General features: G+C 39.2%; 1 protein-coding gene across 2 annotated transcripts in view; it reads left to right on the forward strand.

Annotated features, from left to right (window-relative positions):
- Positions 1 to 23,956, forward strand: part of LOC124777267 (protein regulator of cytokinesis 1-like) — a 251,101-nt gene that overhangs the window by 115,469 nt on the left and 111,676 nt on the right. For both annotated transcript variants that reach the window (XM_047252597.1, XM_047252598.1), the window contains exons 6-7: positions 3,597 to 3,752; positions 10,721 to 10,885. In XM_047252597.1, coding sequence (XP_047108553.1) covers positions 3,597 to 3,752; positions 10,721 to 10,885 — 321 coding nt within the window. The remainder of the gene's footprint in view (positions 1 to 3,596; positions 3,753 to 10,720; positions 10,886 to 23,956) is intronic.

The following is a 23,956-nucleotide window of genomic DNA, read 5'->3' on the forward strand; positions in this document are numbered from 1 at the left end:
TCCCTGCATATTGCCAGACAACAAAACTACTGCAGTGTCACAATTAAAGTATTATACTGTATAGGAAAATTAATAAAATTTTTAAAATCACATCCCTCTACAAATAAATTGTTCCCCACTCTAATAATTTGCCTGGAATTATTCTAAGTGTATTCGGTAGCCATGTTCTTCCTTCTCAGCTATTGTGAAGCACTTGTAACACTATTCTACTATGATGGTGAATAAATATCTAATTCTCCATATTTTAAATCCAAAACTAAATTTGCTAAAGCCCAGATATGTCTTGGAGGTTACACTAGGGCCAGAATTACCAAAAATTTTGAAACATACTGTTTACTGAGTTTTAGCAAAATGTTTTTCCTATGCCAGATATTAATGACTTATGTCATAAGTAATCCTGCTACAACATACAAATCCCTTACATGATCAGTAAAGCTATCTTCATCTCAAAGATTGGTTTAATTAGCACTGTGCTTTCGTTAGACATGATCCTGATGTGAGATATGCCATTGCCTTCATTGCATCTTGAACTGATTTACCCAGCCAGTTACAGGGGGACCAAGGGTGAAACTTGATATTCTTCACATTAACAAATCATTGCTTGAGGTAAAAGAAGCTACAAGTTACAGAAAATTTCGTGAGACTGATGGAGTATTGAACCCTGGACCTTTGGAGTGCTAATCTGACAATAAGTCACTAGTCACACCAAATGATTGAGGAAGCTCTGCAAATCTCAGCATGTCCTAGAGGGGCCTTCCTTATCTAGTTGGGCAACAAATTGATTCCATGCACCGCATCACACATCACTGGATGTTCCTGCCTCCTTGTTTCTGTAACATTTATTGAAACTATCTTTCTACCTCACTGTCACATATGTATAAGTTCTACTGAAAATACTTTACTTCCCCAACCTCTACTTCACACTTTCACACTTTTTAGTTGTTTTGTTCACTCTTGCATTATGTCGCATCTGATCTATACCTTAATGGTCAGAAGATTTCTACCTCAGGGGCCATTAAGCTGGCAAGCTTCGCATCCCCACTATTACATATTCTTTTTCAAGGTTTCATTGGTATAACACTTGTTCTCCAAAAATTGTTGTGTATCCTTCCCCTACTCCTTCATCTCATACAAAATTCATTCTGTTTTTGCTACTCAGTTTCTGTGAATATTGATCACAGGAATGTAATGCAACTTTCAGATTAACCACACTTATTTATTAAATTATTTGCATCTCAGTACTAACCTTCAGAGGTCCCATACTCCTTTAACTCATTTGTTGGGATCTTCAAATGGTAGCTCATTTGCTTATTTAAAAATGTAATCTGTTCTGCCACTCATCTCAACAATCATAGTTGTATATTATTGATTTCAATTTCTTACACAGTTATCTGCTATCACAATAATTTGTTTTAGTACAACAAAAACAAAAGAGGACTGATCTCAACAGGAGTGTATATACATTGACAATACCAACTTTAATGTCTTTTACACCCAGAATGATCAAATAATCAGAATTTTCCACAAAATACATTAACACTCTGGTGATCTCCTCTTCCAAAGGCACTAAATTGTGCTCTTTCTTTTAGCAACCAAATTTTATACTCTGCTGTTTTTGTTTCCATGTTAACAACTGCTAGACTGCATTGAATACATGCTTGCAACATGTAAAATGCCTTGTATGTTTCTATTATGATCAGTCTGGGGCAATCTGTAATGTGTGATAACTGAAGAAAACTTTACAAGCCAAGATTGCTAAAACACATTTTTATTGTATGACTGGTTTCAACAGACCAATGCTGTTGTCATCGGTTCATATGCTTTTGAATTTTTACCATCCATCAGTGTTAAAAGTCCCGTAACATTGCTTAAATACACACAGCTACTATGAAGATCACTTCACATCAGCATTTCAAATGTAGAGGTATTATGTACAAACATAAAATTAACTACATTGTGCCGGTTGCAATTGTTTATGTTCACTACTAGCTGGTAACTGACAGAGAAGGCAATGCAATCTGCACTATATAATTAGTGTTACGTTTCTATATAATATTTTTACATTTTGACATGCTGATGTGTAGTGACATTCTTGGTAGTGGCATGTACATACGCATTGTTAAGCGGCTTGTAACACTGATCGATAATGTGTTCTAACAATCCAAAAATATAAGAGCCAGTGACTACAACATAGCACTGTTGAAACTGGTCATACAGTAAAATGCTTTTTTAGTAATCTTGACTTGGGAAGTTTTCTTCAGTTACCATAAACTGCTTTGGCTGCATATCATTGACATTGCAGGATGCTTGAACTGTATACCAGTAACATGTGTCAGTGAAATGTGAAAACTTCTTTCTGAGCAAGTTCTGGGTGTTAAACTTCGTCAACAGTAATGGAGAAAAAAACTAGTTTGCACATCTTCTCTGTTTTTGTTTTAAGCTTGGTTTCACTATACAACCTGATAGTTGAGAGCATCACTTGCAAGGCTACCGTTAATTTTCTTTTGATGATTTGACAACTTATTTTGATAAGTGTTTTGACCCTCATTGTCCTACCTCTATCATATTGTTAGGCTTTCTCAATGTGTTTCATTGCAGAGTGGCTTGAAACCAAGACTGAGATTTTTTTAAAAGTATGTGTGTATCTGTCACCACTTGTCATGAGGGAGTTTTTGTAGTGGGCCCATGACTAAGAATACTGAGCCACAGATCAGAGGGTGAACATTTCATTCTTGATTTAGTTAATTGACAACAAATGTTTTGGTTTTGTGAGAAGTTAGACATTTTAATCAAACATCTGTGAAAGGTATTCCTTCTGATTAGGCAGTTTCTGTTTGCAGTGCAGTTTATATCCTTCTTTGAAAGTGAAGATGTGGTTATGCAGTTGACACAGTTGGTAGTGGTTTTATCCCTTAACACAACATTCTATCATATAAGTAATGTGTTGTGTATGCAGAGCTTCAACAACAAATAAATCAGTGTGTGAAATCGCCATTTCAGCTTCCCGATAAGAAAGTCAGCAAACATGCCTGTAGAAGGTTTTTGTGCTGTGTCGTCCTCTGCAAATCCATGCTGCAGCTTTGTGGGAGGAAAATCATACACTTCTAGTTTAGCTCAAGGACATTATCATTTAGGGCATCATTAATTGTCCTTATATGCTTTATTAAACAATAGGCTTTTCTTCGATCCTAACCCTGTATGCTTTGTTTATACTTTCATGAAATCTCTCCATATTAAAATTGTATGTCCTATTCCAAAGTAATGTTTCTGTTCCAAGCATTTCAAACATGCTCAGAGGCTGAACAGAAATTATTTATGTGACAGTTGTTTTCATGATTTATCTATTCTATCTTCCTGACCTGCACTTTGGTTATGTTTCAGGGTATATGATGCTTTTGGGTTGTTTTTCTTGTGTGTTTGCTGCCCCGTGTGTTAATATAGTGTGCACGGTTGCAAATTTTACTATTATGGATGCACTCCAGTTACACATTCCCTACAAGACTATTGCCATGTTTATTTTAATTATGATCAGAAGTAAAAAAAATATTGTGGGCTGGTAGTATATTAGATCATGCTATTTAATTATTATTTTGCAGGCTACACTGTTCAGAGTATTTCAGTGTAAGAAATCATCAATTGTATCATCCCTGAGAGAACTGGGAAGTGAACCTTCTGAAGATTTTGAAAGGAAAGTTGTGTGTGGAAATGATGATGAATTCAAACTTTCTGAAGAAAACATGAGGAAACTGGATGTAAGTAGGTGAATGAAGGAAATACAAAACCCATAGTTTTGTTTCTTACAGGAGTAAAAAATTTAATTTTTAAGTGGTAGTAACTCCTGAATATATCTTTTTCTTTTTTTTTTTTTAAGAAGTTTTGTTAAAAAAATTAGCACTTTTTTAACTAATGGAAAAGTCCTTTAATGAAATAATTACATACAGACATATGAAGAGAGCTCACACGAAAGCGCTGGCAGGTCGATATAAACACACACACACACATACATACACACAAAATTCAAGCTTTCGCAACAAACTGTTGCCTCATCAGGAAAGAGGGAAGGATAGGGAAAGACGAAAGGAAGTGGGTTTTAAGGGAGAGGGTAAGGAGTCATTCCAATCCCGGGAGTGGAAAGACTTACCTTAGGGGGAAAAAAAGACGGGTATACACTCGCGCGCGCACACACACACACACACACACACACACACACACACACATATCCATCCACACATATGCAAACACAAGCAGACAGAAAGTTGTGTGTGGAAATGATGATGAATTCATGTCTGCTTGTGTTTGCATATGTGTCGATGGATATGTGTGTGTGTGTGTGTGTGTGTGTGTGTGTGTGTGTGCGAGTGCGAGTGCATACCCGTCCTTTTTTCCCCCTAAGGTAAGTCTTTCCGCTCCCGGGATTGGAATGACTCCTTACCCTCTCCCTTAAAATCCACTTCCTTTCGTCTTTCCCTCTCCTTCCCTCTTTCCTGATGAGGCAACAGTTTGTTGCGAAAGCTTGAATTTTGTGTGTATGTATGTGTCTGTCTGTGTTTCTATCGACCTGCCAGTGCTTTCGTATGGTAAGTCACATCATCTTTGTTTTTAAATATATTTTTCCCACGTGGAATGTTTCCCCAGAGGGAAACATTCCATGTAGGAAATATATATCTAAAAACAAGGATGATGTGACTTACCAAATGAAAGTGCTGGCAGGTCGACAGACACACAAACATACACACAAAATTCAGGCTTTCGCAACAAACTGTTGCCTCATCAGGAAAGAGGGAAGGAGAGGGAAAGACGAAAGGAAGTGGGTTTTAAGGGTGAGGGTAAGGAGTCATTCCAATCCCGGGAGCGGAAAGACTTACCTTAGGGGGAAAAAAGGACGGGTATACACTCGCGCGCGCGCGCGCACACACACACACACACACACACACATATACAGACACAAGCAGACATATTTAAAGACAAAGAGTTTGGGCAGAGATGTCAGTCGAGGCAGAAGTGCAGAGGCAAAGATGTTGTTGAATGACAGGTGAGGTATGAGTGGCGGCAACTTGAAATTAGCGGTGATTGAGGCCTGGTGGATAACGGGAAGAGAGGATATATTGAAGAGCAAGTTCCCATCTCTGGAGTTCGGATAGGTTGGTGTTAGTGGGAAGTATCCAGATAACCCGGACGGTGTAACACTGTGCCAAGATGTGCTGGCCATGCACCAAGGCATGTTTAGCCACAGGGTGATCCTCATTACCAACAAACACTGTCTGCCTGTGTCCGTTCATGTGAATGGACAGTTTGTTGCTGGTCATTCCCACATAGAATGCGTCACAGTGTAGGTAGGTCAGTTGGTAGATGTCCTGTAACCCGGAAGGTGTACACGATCAAAGGCAGAGCCACGTGTGAAAGCACCCACGTGATCTACCAACTGACCTTCTCTGTGTGTCCCCTTTTCTGAGGATGAGAAAGAATTATGTGTGTACTTTGTTGCTACATTGGCAGTGATCCAGAATTTGAGACCATACTTGTCAAGTTTCATAGGGATCAATTGATTGCGTCTTGTGTTTCTTGATAATAGCTGCTCATCCGCGGTTAAATTTTACCCAGGACAGTAAGAATGAGTACTATTTTCCCTGAAGTTTCCTCACATCTCAGATACAGGAGCTTTTTTTTTTTTTTTTTTTTTTTTTTTTTTTTTTTTTTTTTTTTTTTTTTTTTTTACTGAAATGGAAAAATTTGAGAAGTTCCTGAAATTTGCTCCTTGGAATAACATCCTTCATGAAAATAGATGAGCAAGAAAGTGACCAAAGATCATGTGCAGGCATACCTTTTGTGCAAATAACATCAGGAGCATATATGACAGCTATCGATTTTTCCAGTTACCCAAATGTCATGGTCCAATCATTGTTTTATAATACTTTTTGCATGTTCGATTCTGTGTATTTCTTCATGAGATGTGGCACTGATTTGTCAAAAATAAGACTGAAAGTGCTGATTCGTCTACTCATTGGAAAGAGTAAGTAGTGGGACCTCCTCTCTCCTTTAGAACATTCACAGCTGAACTCCTTCCAAAAGACATTTTTCATGGGCAAAGAATATTACCTGAATGACACGGTATAAACTGTGTCAGATTGGGACGTGCCAAGATGTAACAATGAGCAGCAATAACTCTACATGATTGCTGATCGTTGCCACTTCATTGTTAGATTATCTACTTACATTCAGAAGAGAAATTGTAACGTTGTCAAATTGACCAATTCTGCCATTCTAGAAACTTGCAACAATGGAAAAGTCCTAGAAAATATAAATATTTTGTAAATTGTGATACATAGCTGCTGACTTTTACAGATTGTCCATAATTATTATGGATTTAACACCTTCATTATGCGGTTGTGGAGAGGTACTAAAAATTATGGAAATGGTCAGTATTGATTTCATGTTTAAAACAAAATTGGGAAAGATACTGTTTGCTTTCCACCAGTCATATGCTACAAAAATGTTTTATAGATTATAAAGAAAATTGGTACACACGTCATCTGCGCACAGAAGTTGTAACCAACTAAGAACCTGCATATATATATATATATATATATATATTTTATATTGATATATATATATATATATATATATATATATATATATATACTAGGAATTAATAATGTTCACACGCTTCCAGAACATAGTTCCATGATATTTACACTAGAGAGCAGAACAAACTTAATAAATAATAACAAAAAACAATTACATAATAAATAGGAACCCTGAGATCTCTGGAATTTTTAATCTGAATGAGTGACTCTACAAAAAGTCAGACAGTTCCCTTTGTGATTTGTGTGGTATTTCCAGGGATCAGGGTACTTCTGTGTAGTGCACATGCATGGAAACATGTCAGGACTATACGCATGCATTGTGCATGGACCGCTGATATTTTTGGTAATCTTAGTAACAACAAGAATACAACATACTAATGTTCCGCAATAATATTTATTAGTTCATTATGAACCGGCTTTTGGCTTTTTAGGCCATTATCAGATAACTTAACAGATAGTCCACACAACTTCAGCAAGAATTCAGAGCTGTACAAAGAATGCTGTGCAAAGATATGTGACATCTTGTTACTGTATTGATACAAAACACAAGCATATTTTAATACCTAAAATACACTGATCAAATAAATCTTACATTACAATACAGGGTGGTCCCGAATTCATGGTACAAACTTTAATGGTAGGTGCAGGACATTGTAACAAGGATATATTGTATAGGAATGTATAGTCCCAGGTGACGCGGTGAGGCGTAAACAGGGGAAATAACGGCCGAAAGGAAAACGAAAGATTTTATTGAAATCGTTGTTGACAAGTGTCATGTTTACAGTAAGTGTTCAAAATTGCGTCCACCATGAGCGATACATGCTTGACAGCGTCGGTGCAGCGATTGGCGTACACGTTCAAAGATGCCTGGTATTTCACGCACACCTGCAGCAGCTACAGACATGCGAGCAACGAGATCCTCATCTGAGTCAACTGGAGTCTCATAAACAAGACTCTTAAGATGTCCCCATAAAAAGTAATCGAGGCAAGAGAAATCAGGAGATCGGGGTGGCCAAGGGACTGGTCCACCACGCCCAATCCATCTAGCACCAAACGTGGCATTCAGGTAATTCCGTACAGCAGTGCTGAAGTGTGCTGGCGCTCCATCGTGCTGAAACCACATGCGGTTACGAATGGCGAGCGGAACATCTTGCAGCAGTTCTGGTAACACTTCTTGCAGAAAAATAAGATAGCTTTCGCCACAGAGTCGCGTGGGTAGTAAGTATGGCCCAATCAAAAAGTCGTTCACAATACCAGCCCACACATTAATACCGGAACGTTGTTGATACGCATGTGGACGCGTTGCATGTGGATTATCTGTTGCCCACACATGGGAATTGTGCGCATTAAAGACACCCTCGCGTGAAAATGTCGCTTCATCTGTAAATAGCACATGACCTACGAAATCCGGCTGCAACGCACATTGCTGCAACAACCACTGGCAGAAGTTCACGCGAAGAGGATAATCTGCCGGATTCAATGCTTGTACTTTTTGAAAATGGAAGGGGTGTAAGCGATTTTCATTTAACACTCTGCATACAGTCTGATGACTCACATGTACGTCACGCGCAACAGTTCTTGTGCTTGACTCGGGTCTATCAGCCACTATGTTCAAGATGCGTTCTTCCAGTCTTGGAGTGCGTACAGCTCTTAATCGACCAGCGTCATGTCTGTTGACGTCGAACGTACCTGTTTCACAAAGTTGACGATGTAACCGTTGAAAAATTCTATGATCCGGCATTCGTCGATTAGGATACTCCGCGCGATACATTCGTAACGCAGCTCTGGCGTTACCATTTGCACGGCCGTACATGTAATGCATGTCTGCTTTTTCTGCATACGTAAAGTCACCCATCGTCTACGGCAGCACAATTGTGAATGGCGCTTGTCCCTACTGCGATACATCATGTTCATCTACTGCCCTCTACCGGCAGTGACACCAACCGATCACTCCATTTCTCTTTCCCCTGTTTACGCCTCACCGCGTCACCTGCGACTATACATTCCTATACAATAAATCCTTGTTACAATGTCCTGTACCTACCATTAAAGTTTGTACCATGAATTCGGGACCACCCTGTATATTCAAATATTAAAACTATGTCAGCATATAAAACAGAAATGTTCTACAAGTGAATAATGACGTAGGCTACTGTGTCATGTGGACAAACTGGTGAATGTGATGAACAGACTGAATAAAGGGAGGGGAAGAATATCACCTATGAAAAGTGGGTGTGGAACAGTTATAACAAGCTTATTAGCTAATGGTGAGAGGAATAATAACTGGCCGCTACTTAAATGTGGGTCAGTAGTGGAACTGTGTTTTGTCATTAAGGACCAGGTCAGGATTATTTGATTGGTGTTTATTATGGCCAGAATTTCAAGCAATGTTAGTTTTCTCCCTTTAGTTCATTTATGGAGGACATCACATTTTACATCATATGAATGACATTCATTTAGAGCATGTTCAGTAAAGGTGGAGTCTTTGTTTCTCAGTCTCCAGCTTCTTTCATGCTCAGTCAGTCTAGTGGTAATAGCCCTATCTGATGACCCACATATAACTTTCCACACAGACTGCAGAAAATTCCATACATTGCACTCTGTTCTACAGGTGGAATATCTTTCCTGTTGAACAGAAGGTGGGCAACAGTATTCCTAGTGTAAAAAGCCACTGCAGCTTTTAAAGTGATCTTTTTCAGATTTAAATTAAGTAGTGCAGTCTAATTACAATGCTCACTGGCAGTTCTAAGGTGGGTAGACACTCTTGGCAGCTGCCATTTCTGAATCCACATATTTAAGAGGCACTGGAGCAGATGAAGCATAATCAAGTGAAACGTCTACCTCAGCTTCCTTAAATGTCCTCAAAGTGATTCAACAGATTTGTCAGGCAGAGAAAACGGCACAAATCATTATACTCTTTTCTTCTGCAACAATAATAAGGGAAGAAAGTAGCACTTTGATGGAGGCCATGGTATGTTAAGAGTCCAGAGAAACAGGCAAGCTTGACTCAGTGGCCAAGAAGACTTGTTGGGGAACCATTGCTCATAGGTGTGGCCAGAGAGGATTATATGTTCTGTGTATGGAACAAGGTTTACTAAAGAATAGGTTTTTAGTCCAACAATAGAACCTATGCATTGGTGTGTCTGTGCCCCATACATTCAAGTGTAACACAGTTTAATACTCTGCGTTTAATTTTTGACAGGAACAACTGTATATTTTAATGAAGACTTTTCCTTTGTGTTAGATGACGGTGGAAAGGAAACAGGAAACTGTGCATATTACAAATAAAAATAAAAATAAATTTGGTCATTAGCCTAAACTTTTAGCTTCGAGGTTTTTACGTGTCACAGAATGGTAGGCTCCATTTTCAGTTTACTAATCAGCTAACCATATCTGTATTCTATGTCGATCAAGCTCCAAATTTTGTATCTAGGGAAAAATAAATTGCGGAGAGAGAGAGAGAGAGAGAGAGAGAATTACTAGCTAATACCTTCAGGGAGGAAAATGTTTAGTACTGCCAGTACACGCACATGAAAGTAGAAATTAGGTCATCATCTTAGCTTTCAGAACTATCGGTTCCTTCTTCAGGGAGAAGGGAGGTATACAGTGGGAAAAGTTAAAACAAAAATTCAGGTCCCTCAGACCTAACGGCACAGCTCTGGATGAAATGTCAGAAGTGTGATGAAGTTTCACAGGCTAAGAACATACAATACAGAAGATTCAGCAGCAACCAAGACAACTGGTTCTGAAGTCCTCGTTACATTGCTAAGGTTGCTTAAACTAGTGTTACATTTGTTACATCAATTTGTAACAGTGGCGACTGGAGAGAAATAGAACAAAGGATGTGATAGTGTATTTTGTTTTTACAGTTTCTGTAATATTGTTAGCATATTCCATTGTATGACTGAGTGTTCCTTACTTTCTGAATTTTCATGGCACAAATTTTACTTGACTATTGAATAGTAGAACTTTAAAACAGTTTCTTGGTCACATAGCACATCTTGTTTGACCCCAATTCTTTGTTCCTGGAGCCTGTTTTTCCATGTTGTTCCAATTTGCTCCTAACATTTATTTTTAAATGTCATCACACATTTATGTAAAATGTATCTGAAGTATCTTTCTTCTTAATTTTGTAGGAGTTGGAGACATATTTTCAAAAGAAAGTTGTAGAGAGAAGGAAGTGTATTAACGCTCTCTGGGATAAGCTAAGAAATCTCTGGGTGCGTCTTAAAGAGGATGCAACATATCAAGGAGATTTCTTACGTACCAACAAAGACATTGGCATTTCAACAATGACAGCGGTATGAATCCTCTTGACAGTTATGAAAATATTGTTTCAATTTATGATGTTACTTGACTTTGTCACACCGTGTTGCAGTAGCTTTTCTTCATTACTGTATGAAGAATATTTCGAGAGGTAGTACATAATGTTTGTGTTTGTTTGTGTGTCTATCAACCTGCCAGCGCTTTCGTTTGGTAAGTCACATCTTCTTTGTTTTTAGATATATTCCAAGCAATTATTTAGATATCTTGTCATACATGTGTATCCCAGGTTTCCATGCCTAAGAACTAATTTTGATTAATAGTATTGTTTGAATGATGTGAAACTGGCGAGTTATATTGTTACAGCCTGTAATTTTATTGTTCACTATTTATCCACCCCACCCCACCAGTCCTCCCTGAGCCATGGACCTTGCCATAGTGGACTGGCTTGCATGCCTTGCCGCATGTAGCCGCACGATAGGTGCAACCACAGTGGAGAAGGGTGCCCGTTGAGAGGCCAGACAAACACATAGTTCCTGAAGAGGGGTAGTAGTAGTTCAGGGACAGGAGTCTGCACAATTGACTGATCTCATTTTGTAACATCAACCAATATGGGCTTGCTGTGCTGATACTGCAAACACCTGAAAGCAATAGAAAACTACAGCCATTATTTTACCTGAGGGCATGCAGCTCTATTGATGGCTGAATGATGGTGGCATCTCTTTGTGTAAAATGTTCTGGAGGTAAAACAGTCCTCCATTCAGATCTCTTGGCAGGAACTACTTAGGAGGCTGTCATCAGGAAACACTAAACTGCCACGCTATGGGTCGGAGTGTGGAATGTTAGATCCCTAAATCGGGCAGGTTGGTTGGAAAATTTAAAAAAGGGAAATGGATAAATAGAAGTTAGATTAGTGGAGATTAGTGACATTCGGTGGCAGGATGAACAGGACTAATGGTCAGGTGAGTACAGGTTTATAAATAGAAAATCAAACATGGGTAATGCAGGAGTTGGTCTGATAATGAATAAGAATACAGGCAAGCTACTATGAACAAACAAGTGAATGCATTATCGTAGCTGAATAGACACAGGATCAATACCCAATAATATAAGTTTACATGCCAGCCAGCTCTGCAGATGATGAAGCTAGTGGAGTAATATATGATGAGATACAATAAATCTAAAAACAAAGATGATGTGACTTACCGAACGAAAGCGCTGGCAGGTCGACAGACACACAAACATACACACAAAATTCTAGCTTTCGCAACAAACGGTTGCTTCATCAGGAAAGAGGGAAGGAGAGGGAAAGACGAAAGGAAGTGGGTTTTAAGGGAGAGGGTAAGGAGTCATTCCAATCCCGGGAGCGGAAAGAGTTACCTTAGGGGGAAAAAAGGACGGGTATACGCGCGCGCGCGCGCGCGCGCGCGCGCACACACACACACACACACACACACACACACACACACACAGACATATATATGTGTGTGTGTGGGGGGGAAAAAGGACGGGTATACACGCGCGCGCACTCACACACACACACACACACACACACACACACACACACACACACACACACACACACACACATATGCAGACATATATGTGTGTGTGTGTGTGTGTGTGTGTGTGTGTGTGTGTGTGTGTGTGTGTGTGTGTGTGTGTGCGTGCGCGTGCGCGCGCGCGCGAATGTATACCCGTCCTTTTTTCCCCCTAAGGTAAGACTTTCCGCTCCCGGGATTGGAATGACTCCTTACCCTCTCCCTTAAAACCCACTTCCTTTCGTCTTTCCCTCTCCTTCCCTTTTTCCTGACGAAGCAACCGTTTGTTGCGAAAGCTAGAATTTTGTGTGTATGTTTGTGTTTGTTTGTGTGTCTATCGACCTGCCAGTGCTTTCGTTCGGTAAGTCACATCGTCTTTGTTTTTAGATATATTTTTCCCACGTGGAATGTTTCCCTACATTATAATGAGATACAATAAATTGTACAGATAGTTAAGGGAGAGGAAATTTTAATTGTGATGTGGGACTGGAATTAGATTGTAGGAAAAAGATGAGGAGGGTTAATAGTTGGATAATTCGGACTGGGGGTAAGAAATGAAAGAGGACCAACCTGGTAGAAATTTGCACACAGCATAATTTAGTCATCGCTTACACTTGGTTTACGAACCATGAAAGAAGGCTGTATACATGCAAGAGGCCTGGAGACTGTGTAAGGTTTCCAATTAGTTACATAATGGTAAGACATTTCCTGGGGCAAAGGTGGACTCTGGCCACAATTGATTAGTTATGAACTGTAGAGTGCAGCAGAAAAAAGGGATAAAAAGGTAGGAAATTAAGGAGATTGGACCTGGACAGGTTGAAAGAACCAGAGAATCTTGAAAGTTTGAGAGGGAGCATTAGGCAACAATAGATTAAAACATTGGAAAGGAAAAGAGTAGAAAGCAAAGGGGAAATGAAATAGTGAAGGCAGCAGAGGATCAAATAGGTAAAAAGAGAAGGCATTGTAGAAATCATTGGATAACATAAGAGATGTTGAATTTTTAATGAAAGGAGAAAATATAAAAATGCAGCAAATTAAGCAGGCAAAAGCGATGGCAAACATTCAGAAAATGAGATTGACAAGAAGTGGAAAAGACTAAGCAGGAAAGGCTTGAGGACAAATGTAGTGACATAGCATATACAAGTAGGGAAAAGATAGATATTGCCTACAGGAAAATTAGACACACATTTGGAGGAAAGGAAAGCAGATGTATAAATACAAAGAGCATAGAAAGAAAGGCAAAGAAGGGAAAGCTGAAAGGTAGAAGGAGTATGTAGAGAATCTGTACAAGGAAAATGAACTTGATTGCAATGCTATAGAACTGGAAGAGAATGTAGATGGGAATGAAAATGAGATGAGAGGTATGATACTGGGAGGAGAATTTGATACTGTGGTGAAAAACCTAAGTCAAAATAAGGCCCCAGGAATAAATAACATTCCTTCACAACTAGTGAAAGCTTTGAGAGAACTACCCATGACAAAACTATTCCACGTGGTGTGCACAATGTACGAGACAGGCAAAATACCCTCACACTTCAAGATATCTATAATTATTCCAATTCCAAAGACAACAGGTGCTGACAGGTGTGAATATTACCAAACTATCGGTTTAATAAGTCATTGTTGCAAAATACTAACACAAATTATGCACAGAAGAATGGAAAAACTGTTAGAAGCCGACCTTGAAGGAAGATAAATTTGGTTTCCAGAGGAATGTAGGAACATAACTATCTCCAATGTTATTCAGTCTGTACATACAGCAAACAGTAAAGGAAACCAACGAAAAATTTGGATTAGGAATTAAAGTCCAGGGAGAAGAAATGAAAGCTTTGAGATTTGCCGATGACATTGTAATTCTGTCAGAGACAGCAAAGGACATGGAAGAGAAGTTGAACAGATGGACAGTGACTTGAAATGAGGATACAAGAACAACATTAACAAAAGCAAAACAAAGGTTGTGAAATGTTGTTAAATTAAGTTGGGCCATGATGAGGGAACATGACACTAAAAGTAGTAGATTAGTTTTCTAGTTGTGTAGTAAAATAACTGATGATGGCTGTGGTAGAGAGGAAATAATGAGGAGGTACTGAATAGAGCTGGAGAGAAAAGGAACTTGGGGCCTAACTTGACTAAAAGAAGGGATTGGTTGATAGGACACATTCTGAGACTAGTTTAGTTTTGAAGGGAAGTGTGAGGGGTAAAAATAGGAGTGGGAGATAAAGTGAAGTAGGTTCAAAAGGGTGTAGATTGCAGTAGGTATTTAAAGCTGAAGAGGATTGCACAAGATATAGTAGTGTGGAGAGCTGTGTCACACAATTTAAAAATTATCATACAATTGCAATAAAGAAATAGTCTTCTTCTACTTTAAATCAGGCATGGAAAGTTCTGGCAGATTATAAATAATTTAAGAGTAAGGGTACCAGCTTGACAAATAGTAGAGGCATTGAGTCATCGATAGGCACAAGTTTTGGAAAAAAAAAAAAAAAAAAAAAAAAAAAAAAAAAAAAAAAAAAAGATTTATTTTAGATCTTGCTACACTATCTCAAAAGTTTTCAAAGTACAGCGCTTGAGGGTTTACATCAACACACTTTTGCCAGTTACTTTACCACAACTCACAGGTCCCGGGTAAGTGGATTCCGGCAGGTTCTTAAGTGTATGCATGCAAGCTTCTTACAGCCCCATGATTTTGTCCTTTGAGGGGGGGATTTCACTTCTGGGAGTAGGAAAAAGTCTGCTGATGGCAAGCGGGGGCTGTAAAGGAGTTCAGAAATCATCGTGATGCTGCTTATCGTCAGGTTGTTGGTGACCTTGGAGCAGGTGTGGATACGTGCATTGTTGTGGTGTAATTGCCAATTTCTGGTGCTGGCTGGCCTCACTCGGCTGACCCTTCTTTTCAGTCTTTGTCACTTGTGGGTAAAAGGCACCATTCACTATCTGCCCCACAGGCACAAATCCGTAGTGGAACCCCCCCCCCCCCCCCTCCCCTTCTCCCCGTTTTGGTGTCGAAGGAAATGATGGGCTTGACTTTCACTCTGGATTTGCTCATTGGAGCCATTTTTGCATGAGATGCTGCTGCAATGTATGATTCAGAACTTTGCTATTTTGTTTCTGAGTCTTATTTGGATATTCAAGTTTCATCTCCCGTGATTATGTTGTTCGAAATGGCAGGGTATTCTTCAGTGTGTTACAGAAGGCCTTCACAAGCAAACACACTCACAAAATTTGATGGCATACTCCCCCCATGAACTGTGGACCGTGCCATTGGTGGGGAGGCTTGCGTGCCTCAACGATACAGATAGCTGTACCGTAGGTGCAACCACTACGGAGGGGTATCTGTTGAGAGGCCAGGCAAACGTGTGGTTCCTGAAGAGGGGCAGCAGCCTTTTCAGTAGTTGCAGGGGCAACAGTCTGGATGATTGACTGATCTGGCCCTGTAACACTAACCAAAACGGCCTTGCTGTTGTGGTACTGCGAACGGCTGAAAGAAAGGGGAAACTACAGCTGTAATTTTTCCCGAGGGCATGCAGCTTTACTGTATGGTTAAATGATGATGGCATCCTCTTGGGTAGACTATTCCGGAGGTAAAAAAAGTCCCCCATTCGGATCTCCGGGCGGGGACTACTCAAGAGGACGTCGTTATCAGGAGAAAGAAAGCTGGCGTTCTACAGATCGGAGTGTGGAATGTCAGATCCCTTAATCGGGCAGGTAGGTTAGAAAATTTAAAAAGGGAAATGGATATTAAATGTAATGGGAATTAGTGAAGTTCAGTGGCAGGAGGAACAAGACTTTTGGTCAGGCGAATACAGGATTATAAATACAAAATCAAATAGGGGTAATGCAAGAGTAAGTTTAATATTGAATGAAAAAATAGGAGTGCAGGTAAGCTACTACAAACAGCATTGTGAACGCATTATTGTGGCCAAGATAGACACGAAGCCCATGCCTACTACAGTAGTACAAGTTTATATGCCAACTAGCTCTGCAGATGATGAAGAAATTGATGAAATGTATGATTAGATAAAAGAAATTATTCAGGTAGTGAAGGGAGACGAAAATTTAATAGTCATGGGTGACTGGAATTCGACAGTAGGAAAAGGAAGAGAAGGAAACTTAGTAGGTGAATATGGATTGGGGCTAAGAAATGAAAGAGGAAGTCGCCTGGTAGAATTTTGCACAGAGCATAACTTAATCATAGCTAACACTTGGTTCAAGAATCATGAAAGAAGGTTGTATACATAGAAGAACCCTGGAGATACTAAAAGGTATCAGATAGATTATATAATGGTAAGACAGAGATTTAGGAACCAGGTTTTAAATTGTAAGACATTTCCAGGGGCAGATGTGGACTCTGACCACGATCTATTGGTTATGAACTGTAGATTAAAACTGAAGAAACTGCAAAAAGGTGGGAATTTAAGGAAATGGGACCTGGATAAACTGACTAAACCAGAGGTTGTACAGAGTTTCAGGGAGAGCATAAGGGAACAATTGACAGGAATGCGGGAAAGAAATACAATAGAAGAAAAATGGGTAGCTTTGAGGGATGAAGTAGTGAAGGCAGCAGAGGATCAAGTAGCTAAAAAGACGAGGGCTAGTAGAAATCCTTGGGTAACAGAAGAGATACTGAATTTAATTGATGAAAGGAGAAAATACAAAAGTGCAGTAAGTGAAGCAGGCAAAAAGGAATACAAACGTCTGAAAAATGAAATTGACAGGCAGTGCAAAATGGCTAAGCAGGGATGGCTAGATGACAAATGTAAGGATGTAGAGGCTTATTTCACGAGGGGTAAGATTGATACTGCCTACAGGAAAATTAAAGAGACCTTTGGAGAAAAGACAACCACTTGCATGAATGTCAAGAGCTCAGATGGAAACCCAGTTTTAAGCAAAGAAAGGAAAGCAGAAAGGTGGAAGGAGTATATAGAGGGTCTATACAAGGGCGATGTACTTGAGGACAATATTATGGAGATAGAAGAGGATGTAGATGAAGGTGAAATGGGAGATACGATACTGCGTGAAGAGTTTGACAGAGAACTGAAAGACCTAAGTTGAAAGACGGCCCCGGGAGTAGACAACATTCCATTAGAACTACTGACAGCCTTGGGAGAGCCAGTCCTGACAAAACTCTACCATCTGGTGAGCAAGATGTATGAGACAGGCGAAATTCCCTCGGACTTCAAGAAGAATATAATAATTCCAATCCCAAAGAAAGCAGGTGTTGACAGATGTGAAAATTACCGAACTATCAGTTTAATAAGTCACGGCTGCAAAATACTAACGCTAATTCTTTACAGACGAATGGAAAAACTGGTAGAAGCCGACCTCAGGGAAGATCAGTTTGGATTCCGTAGAAATGTTGTAACACGTGAGGCAATACTGGCCCTACGACTTACCTTAGAAGAAAGATTAAAGAAAGGCAAACCTACGTTTCTAGCATTTGTAGACTTAGAGAAATCTTCTGACAATGTTGACTAGAATACTCTCTTTCAAATTATAAAGGTGGCAGGGGTAAAATAGAGGGAGCAATAGGCTATTTACATTTTGTACAGAAACCAGATGGCAGTTGTAAGAGTCGGGGGACACGAAAGGGAAGCAGTTGTTGGGAAGGGAGTGAGACAGGGTTGTAGCCTATCGCCAATGCTATTCAATCTATATATTGAGCAAGCAGTAAAGGAAACAAATGAAAAATTCGGAGTAAGTATTAAAATCCATGGAGAAGAAATGAAAACTTTGAGGTTCGCCGATGGCATTGTAATTCTATCAGAGACAGCAAAGGACCTGGAAGAGCAGTTGAACGCAATGGACAGTGTCTTGAAAGGAGGATATAAGATGAACATCAACAAATGCAAAACAAGGATAATGGAATGTAGTCAAATTAAGTCGGGTGATCCTGAGGGAATTAGATTAGGAAATGAGACACTTGAAGTAGTAAAGGAGTTTTGCTATTTGGGGAGCAAAATAACTAATTATGGTCAAAGTAGAGAAGATATAAAATGTAGACTGGCAAAGGCAAGGAAAGCGTTTCTGAAGAAGAGAAATTTGTTAACATCAAGTATAGATTTAAGTGTCAGGAAGTCGTTTCTGAAAGTATTTGTATAGAGTGTAGCCATGTATGGAAGTGAAACATGGACGATAGATAGTTTAGACAAGAAGAGAATAGAAGCTTTCGAAATGTGGTGCTACAGAAGAATGCTGAAGATTAGATGGGTAGATGACATAACTACTGAGGAGGTATTGAACAGAATTGGGGAGAAGAGGAGTTTGTGGCACAACTTGACTAGAAGAAGGGATCGGTTGGTAGGACATGTTCTGAGGCATCAAGGGGTCACCAATTTAGTACTGGAGGGCAGGGTAAAAATCGTAGAGGGAGACCAAGAGATGAATACACTAAGCAGATTCAGTAGGATGTAGGTTGCAGTAGGTACTGGGAGATGAAACAGCTTGCACAGGATAGAGTAGCATGGAGAGCTGCATCAATGCAGCATCAGGACTGAATACCACAACAACAACAACAACAACAACCCCTATTCAGTTGCTCACTGCATTATGAGCTTGCACCGAATAACTTGACATTGTTCCACTAAAAAACACAATTTTGCCTGAACAAAAGCTCGCAGACAACTGGCACTTGGTGCATGGTGAAGGCCACGCCCTCCCCCCATGGCGCGAGTGTACTGCGACATGCAGTCACATCAGGAAAAAAAAATGTTCCTGATACTTTTTACAACCGCCCCGTGGTTGTGGAGGGAACTATGGATAACAATTTGTTGGTTTGGGAAATGAATCTTCCTGTATTTTCATTTCCCAAACCTGCAAATTGTTATCCTTGTCTCCCTTCGCAACCATCTAATTCTTTTATTGAACCATTTCTTGTGTCTATTCCACATTTTGAGAAACACACAAACTTACGTGTGTGTGTGTGTGTGTGTGTGTGTGTGTGTGTGTGTGCTCGCGCGCGCGTCAATAAGATCGTCGATGACTCAACTTTACTATTCAGTGAGTTGTTACCTTTACTCAAAATTTGTCTACATTAAGTCATGTTGAGGATGGTCAATAAGATCGTCGATGACTCAACTTTGCTATTCAGTGAGTTGTTACCTTTACTCAAAATTTGTCTACATTAAGTCATGTTGAGGATGGTAATCAGCTAATGTTTTTCTATTCACAAGTTCAGTTATATTTGGCATTTGTTAACCTCAGCAGTGAGGTTATGCCTGGCCACAAAAGCTGTGGCTGTACTCTCATGAATTAAAACATTATAATATTTCATTATTTCTTGTTATTACAGTTATGATGAAAATATAGTTCTTAAAACACTACACACTTCCTCCAGTCCAGGCAAACTGATCAAATCGATTGGTTCTTTTGCATTAGGTGTGGTGTAGGGTACAGCCTTAGGCAGCTTGTATAAAGACAATTTATTCATTAGTAGTTCCTATGAAAAGACAAAAAAAACCATAATTTTTGGGTACCAAAAGTACCAGTTGTGGGTATGGCCACTTCTGTAATCTCCATTTGTGGTAAGTCGTCAAATTTTTTTATGATATGTTCTAATGATGGTGATCTCAGGGAACCTTGAAACTTTTTTTGGATGTCATTATTCATTATCAAGAGCCAGAGTTCAAATTTACTGTACTTATGCATGTGACATCAGGTCTGAGACGTAAATGTAGTTATAAATGTAGCGTAGTACAGCTTGTTGTCCTGATTACTTTTGCATGTATATGTGCAAGTATAATGTCTCTTTACATCTGATGTTTTATTATCTTCAGCAGTTCTGACCAGCTCATGGTCTTTTATTCCTTTGGATACATTTGCATTGTTTGTTATTAAATATTTTGTTTTTTAAAGGCCTTCATTTTCATCCAAGAAATAAGCCTCATTCATCATATGATTTTATAATTTAATTACAGCCTGCAACAGATTATGTGCCTAGAGAAACATGATAATTTATTGGAGTAATGTTTCATTTTCTTTATGCCAATCAAGTCTCCAAAGTGTGTTCTGTTATATTGTTGGTTTTACTTGGAAAGTGAAGAGGAAAAAGATGGACTGAACAAAGTTTTTCAGTGTCCAAAAATTTGACGGAAATAATTGAAGTATCAAATGGAAATTATTATCTCTCAGGCTGAGAAATTGCTAGGTATCATTGACGGAAGTAATGTAAGGCCAGATGCAAAGAACTTGTAGGATGAGCTTAATGCAAAAGCAATGCTTTTATTTCGCCTGGTAAGGAATTTGACCAGCTGCAAATAGTCATGTTGTGTGTTACAGCAAACAGTTTGTGGAATTGGCCGAAGATAAGTCATGAGCAATGATCTGCACTAAATAAAGTAGCGTTAGAACAACATCGTGATTTCCCTAAATCGCTCCAGGCAAATGCCAGGATGGTTCCTTTCAAAGGGCACGCCCGACTTCCTTCCCCGTCCTTCCCTAATCTGATGAGACCGATGACCACGCTGTCTGGTCTCCTTCCCCAAAACAAACCAAACCATTAGAACAACAGTTCTTTCATTATAAGATGTCACTCTGTAAGTTCAAAAGGGCTAAAGTTTTGAGTCAGTATCTGCAAAACAGTTTAAGGAAAAGTTCTTTGAATAATAAGAATGGTGAATGCAGTTACCCTCATAAGAAAGGTCATTATTAGACTGAATGTAAGAGTAGACTGATGAAATTGTCAAGAGAAAGTCAAGAACCTAAACATAAAGCTCTGATGCACAAATCAGGAGTGCTGATCAGAACAGATGACCAGGCACAAGGAACTGATTTTAATGCTTATTACCACTGGGTATAATGTTTGGCTTGTTGATAGTGCTGCATCAAAAAAGCATGACTCACCCAAGGAATTGTTTTTAATGCTTATTACCATTGTATTTGACACCTTCGTCTCTTGTGTCCCAAAGATAATTTAGGGTGCTTTTAACAACAGTCCAGTGCTCAGGTCCAGGATTGTTAAGAAATTGATTTCCTTGTGTAACAGGAAGCATTATATCAGATCTTGTCACAGTGGCAGCAAACGTCAATCCACTTACAGCCTCATGAAATGGAACATTTTCCATAGTTTTCATATCTTCGTTGTCTGGGCACTGTCCTAAATACCACCGTCAATTGCAGTCAGTGGGTTCTGCTCGGGACTTGCAGTTGTTTGGCACCATACAATCCTTCTTGGCGTCACTTCGTAAGTCCATCAACTGCCCATTCAGCAGCAAAGCTCAGATAAAGCATGTAAATCCATCTAGGTAGTCTACTGATGCTCCAATGACAAGATCCGAAGTCAGATATAACAACCGAACTGCTCCTTGAGGTTACATGCCTCGACTAATATGCAAACTTCTTTCCTGTTTCTTGTCACGGAGGCAGAATGCCAGTTGTCAGCCAGGTGGTATGAAGTCTCAGCATTCACTCCCAGAGGACCACCTAAAACTTAGTCAGTCTTATTTGTACCTCCTGCTGCTTCACCAACATCTGCAAAAGACTGTTGCTAATGCTTCATCTTTACCAATACATTGTGCAGTGTATCACAGAGTGACAATGTATATTTAAAGAACTGTTGTTTCAATGCTATTTTATTGGAGAACCCTTCTCATGAATTATCTTAAGCCAATTCCACATACCATTTTCTGTAGCACACAACGTAAGTTTCCAGCTTGTCGAATTCCATACCAAGCAGATAAAAGGCATTGGTTTTGCATTAAGCTCATCCGATAAGTTCTGTGTGCCTGCACCTTCAGCTGCCCTTACTTTACTTCCATCAATGACATGTAGTAATTTCTCAGCTCGCAAGATAATTTCCATATGATACTTCTGTAGTTGAAAATAATCTCCGTCAAATTTTTTGGATACTGTAAAGCTTCATTTGATCCATCATTCACCTTTCCATTTTCCAAATAAAACCCTCAATGTAATTTAATACGCTTTGGAGACTTGATTACCACAGTAAAACCTCATTTTTTCTGAATGTGATTTACTACTTGGATAGAAACAGACATTTAAAACACAAGACACAAAACATTTCCTAAAAGACAAAAACAACGCAAACATGCAAAGGAGTAGAAGACCATATACTGGTCATAAGCAACAAAGGTAATAAAACATCAGACATAGAAAAACATTATACTTGCACACAGACATGCAAATGTAATCAGCACAACAAGCTGTGCTACGCAGTACTCCCACTCTTGTTTGCTGGTTTTAAAGGCACAATCAATAATGATTTAAAATTGACCTGAAACTTTTCTTTTGATGGTGTTTTTGTGAACATGACCGTCAACTGATCTAACATTTAAAAACAAGAATAGAACCATAATTTATTTCTTCACAAATATAATGAAACCTTATATTGATACGTTCAGTCTCTCTCTAACGCTCATTGTTTCACATTAATTCTGATGCACTTCTATTGTCCCCAAAGAGTGGTTTTGGTTGCTTTATGTTAACTGCAAGCTCTTGAAAGAATGTACAAAGCCAGGTGATTTCAGCAGCTGTAGCAGATGCTGCAACATACTCTGCTTCTGTCATAAATCTGACTAGACATTTTTGCCTGTAAGTTGTTTATGTAATAGGTCCACTGGTCAGTACACCGACATAGCTCATTGTTGAATGATGAGTATTTGTACCTCCAGCAAAGCTTATTAGCACTGCATTTACTGGTAATACCTTTTTGTCTTGTATCTTGAAGATACTTTAGGATGTGTTTAACAGTAGTCCGTTGCTCAGGTTCAAGCTTGTTAAGAAACAGACTTACTTTGACTGACAAAAAGAAAGTCAAAGTCGTAGTATGTGGCCCTGTGTGTGCATTTACTGCTAGTGGAAAAGTACTAGCAAGTGACAGGAAATGCCATGTATAACTACAAAATCCAGTGCACACCTATTCATGCGATGGCCCCTGAACAACAGGTACCTTCAGTGTATACTAAGACGTGCAAGCCAGAAAAGCGAGTTCCCGACACTTTAACATGACAGAAAACTTTGGGACTCCAGGATCACTGGGGGTTAGTGTTAGGCTGACAAACCAACCTGTAAACATAAAATGTTCTGAAATCCAGCAAAGAAATGGCTGGCCAGACCTGTTTATGATGATGAACTGACAGATTTCTAAAGGTGAAATGTTCTAACTCTCTGTCAAGCTGGTGCTTTAAGAAAATTCATTTGGCAGTTGGATGAATACTGATTGGATATTATAGCTGTTCAGGATGTGAGATAGGTGAAGGAATGATAGAGAAGAAAGATCACTTGATATTTTATAGCTGCCAAAAGAAAGATCATGTTTGTTACTTGTTTTACTGTTAATAACAGGAAGAAACATTTTATTATGGACTTCCATGTGAAATAAACCATATTGTGCAGACTCAGAATCAAGGAAAAAATTTTCTGTTTTATTCTTATATGTGCACATGCTCCAGCTGAAGAGAACAGTGAAGAAGAGAAGTCTGCTTCTTGCAATGAGTTAGATGAACCGTACACTGAATGTCTGAGAGGATACTGTAAGATAATTTTTGGAGATGTGAATGCTAAAATAGGGAAAGAAGATGAATATCAGTCTTGTATTGGAAAATACAGTCTACATAA

Source organism: Schistocerca piceifrons, chromosome 2 (genome assembly GCF_021461385.2).
Source record: "Schistocerca piceifrons isolate TAMUIC-IGC-003096 chromosome 2, iqSchPice1.1, whole genome shotgun sequence".
Classification (NCBI taxonomy): domain Eukaryota; kingdom Metazoa; phylum Arthropoda; class Insecta; order Orthoptera; family Acrididae; genus Schistocerca; species Schistocerca piceifrons.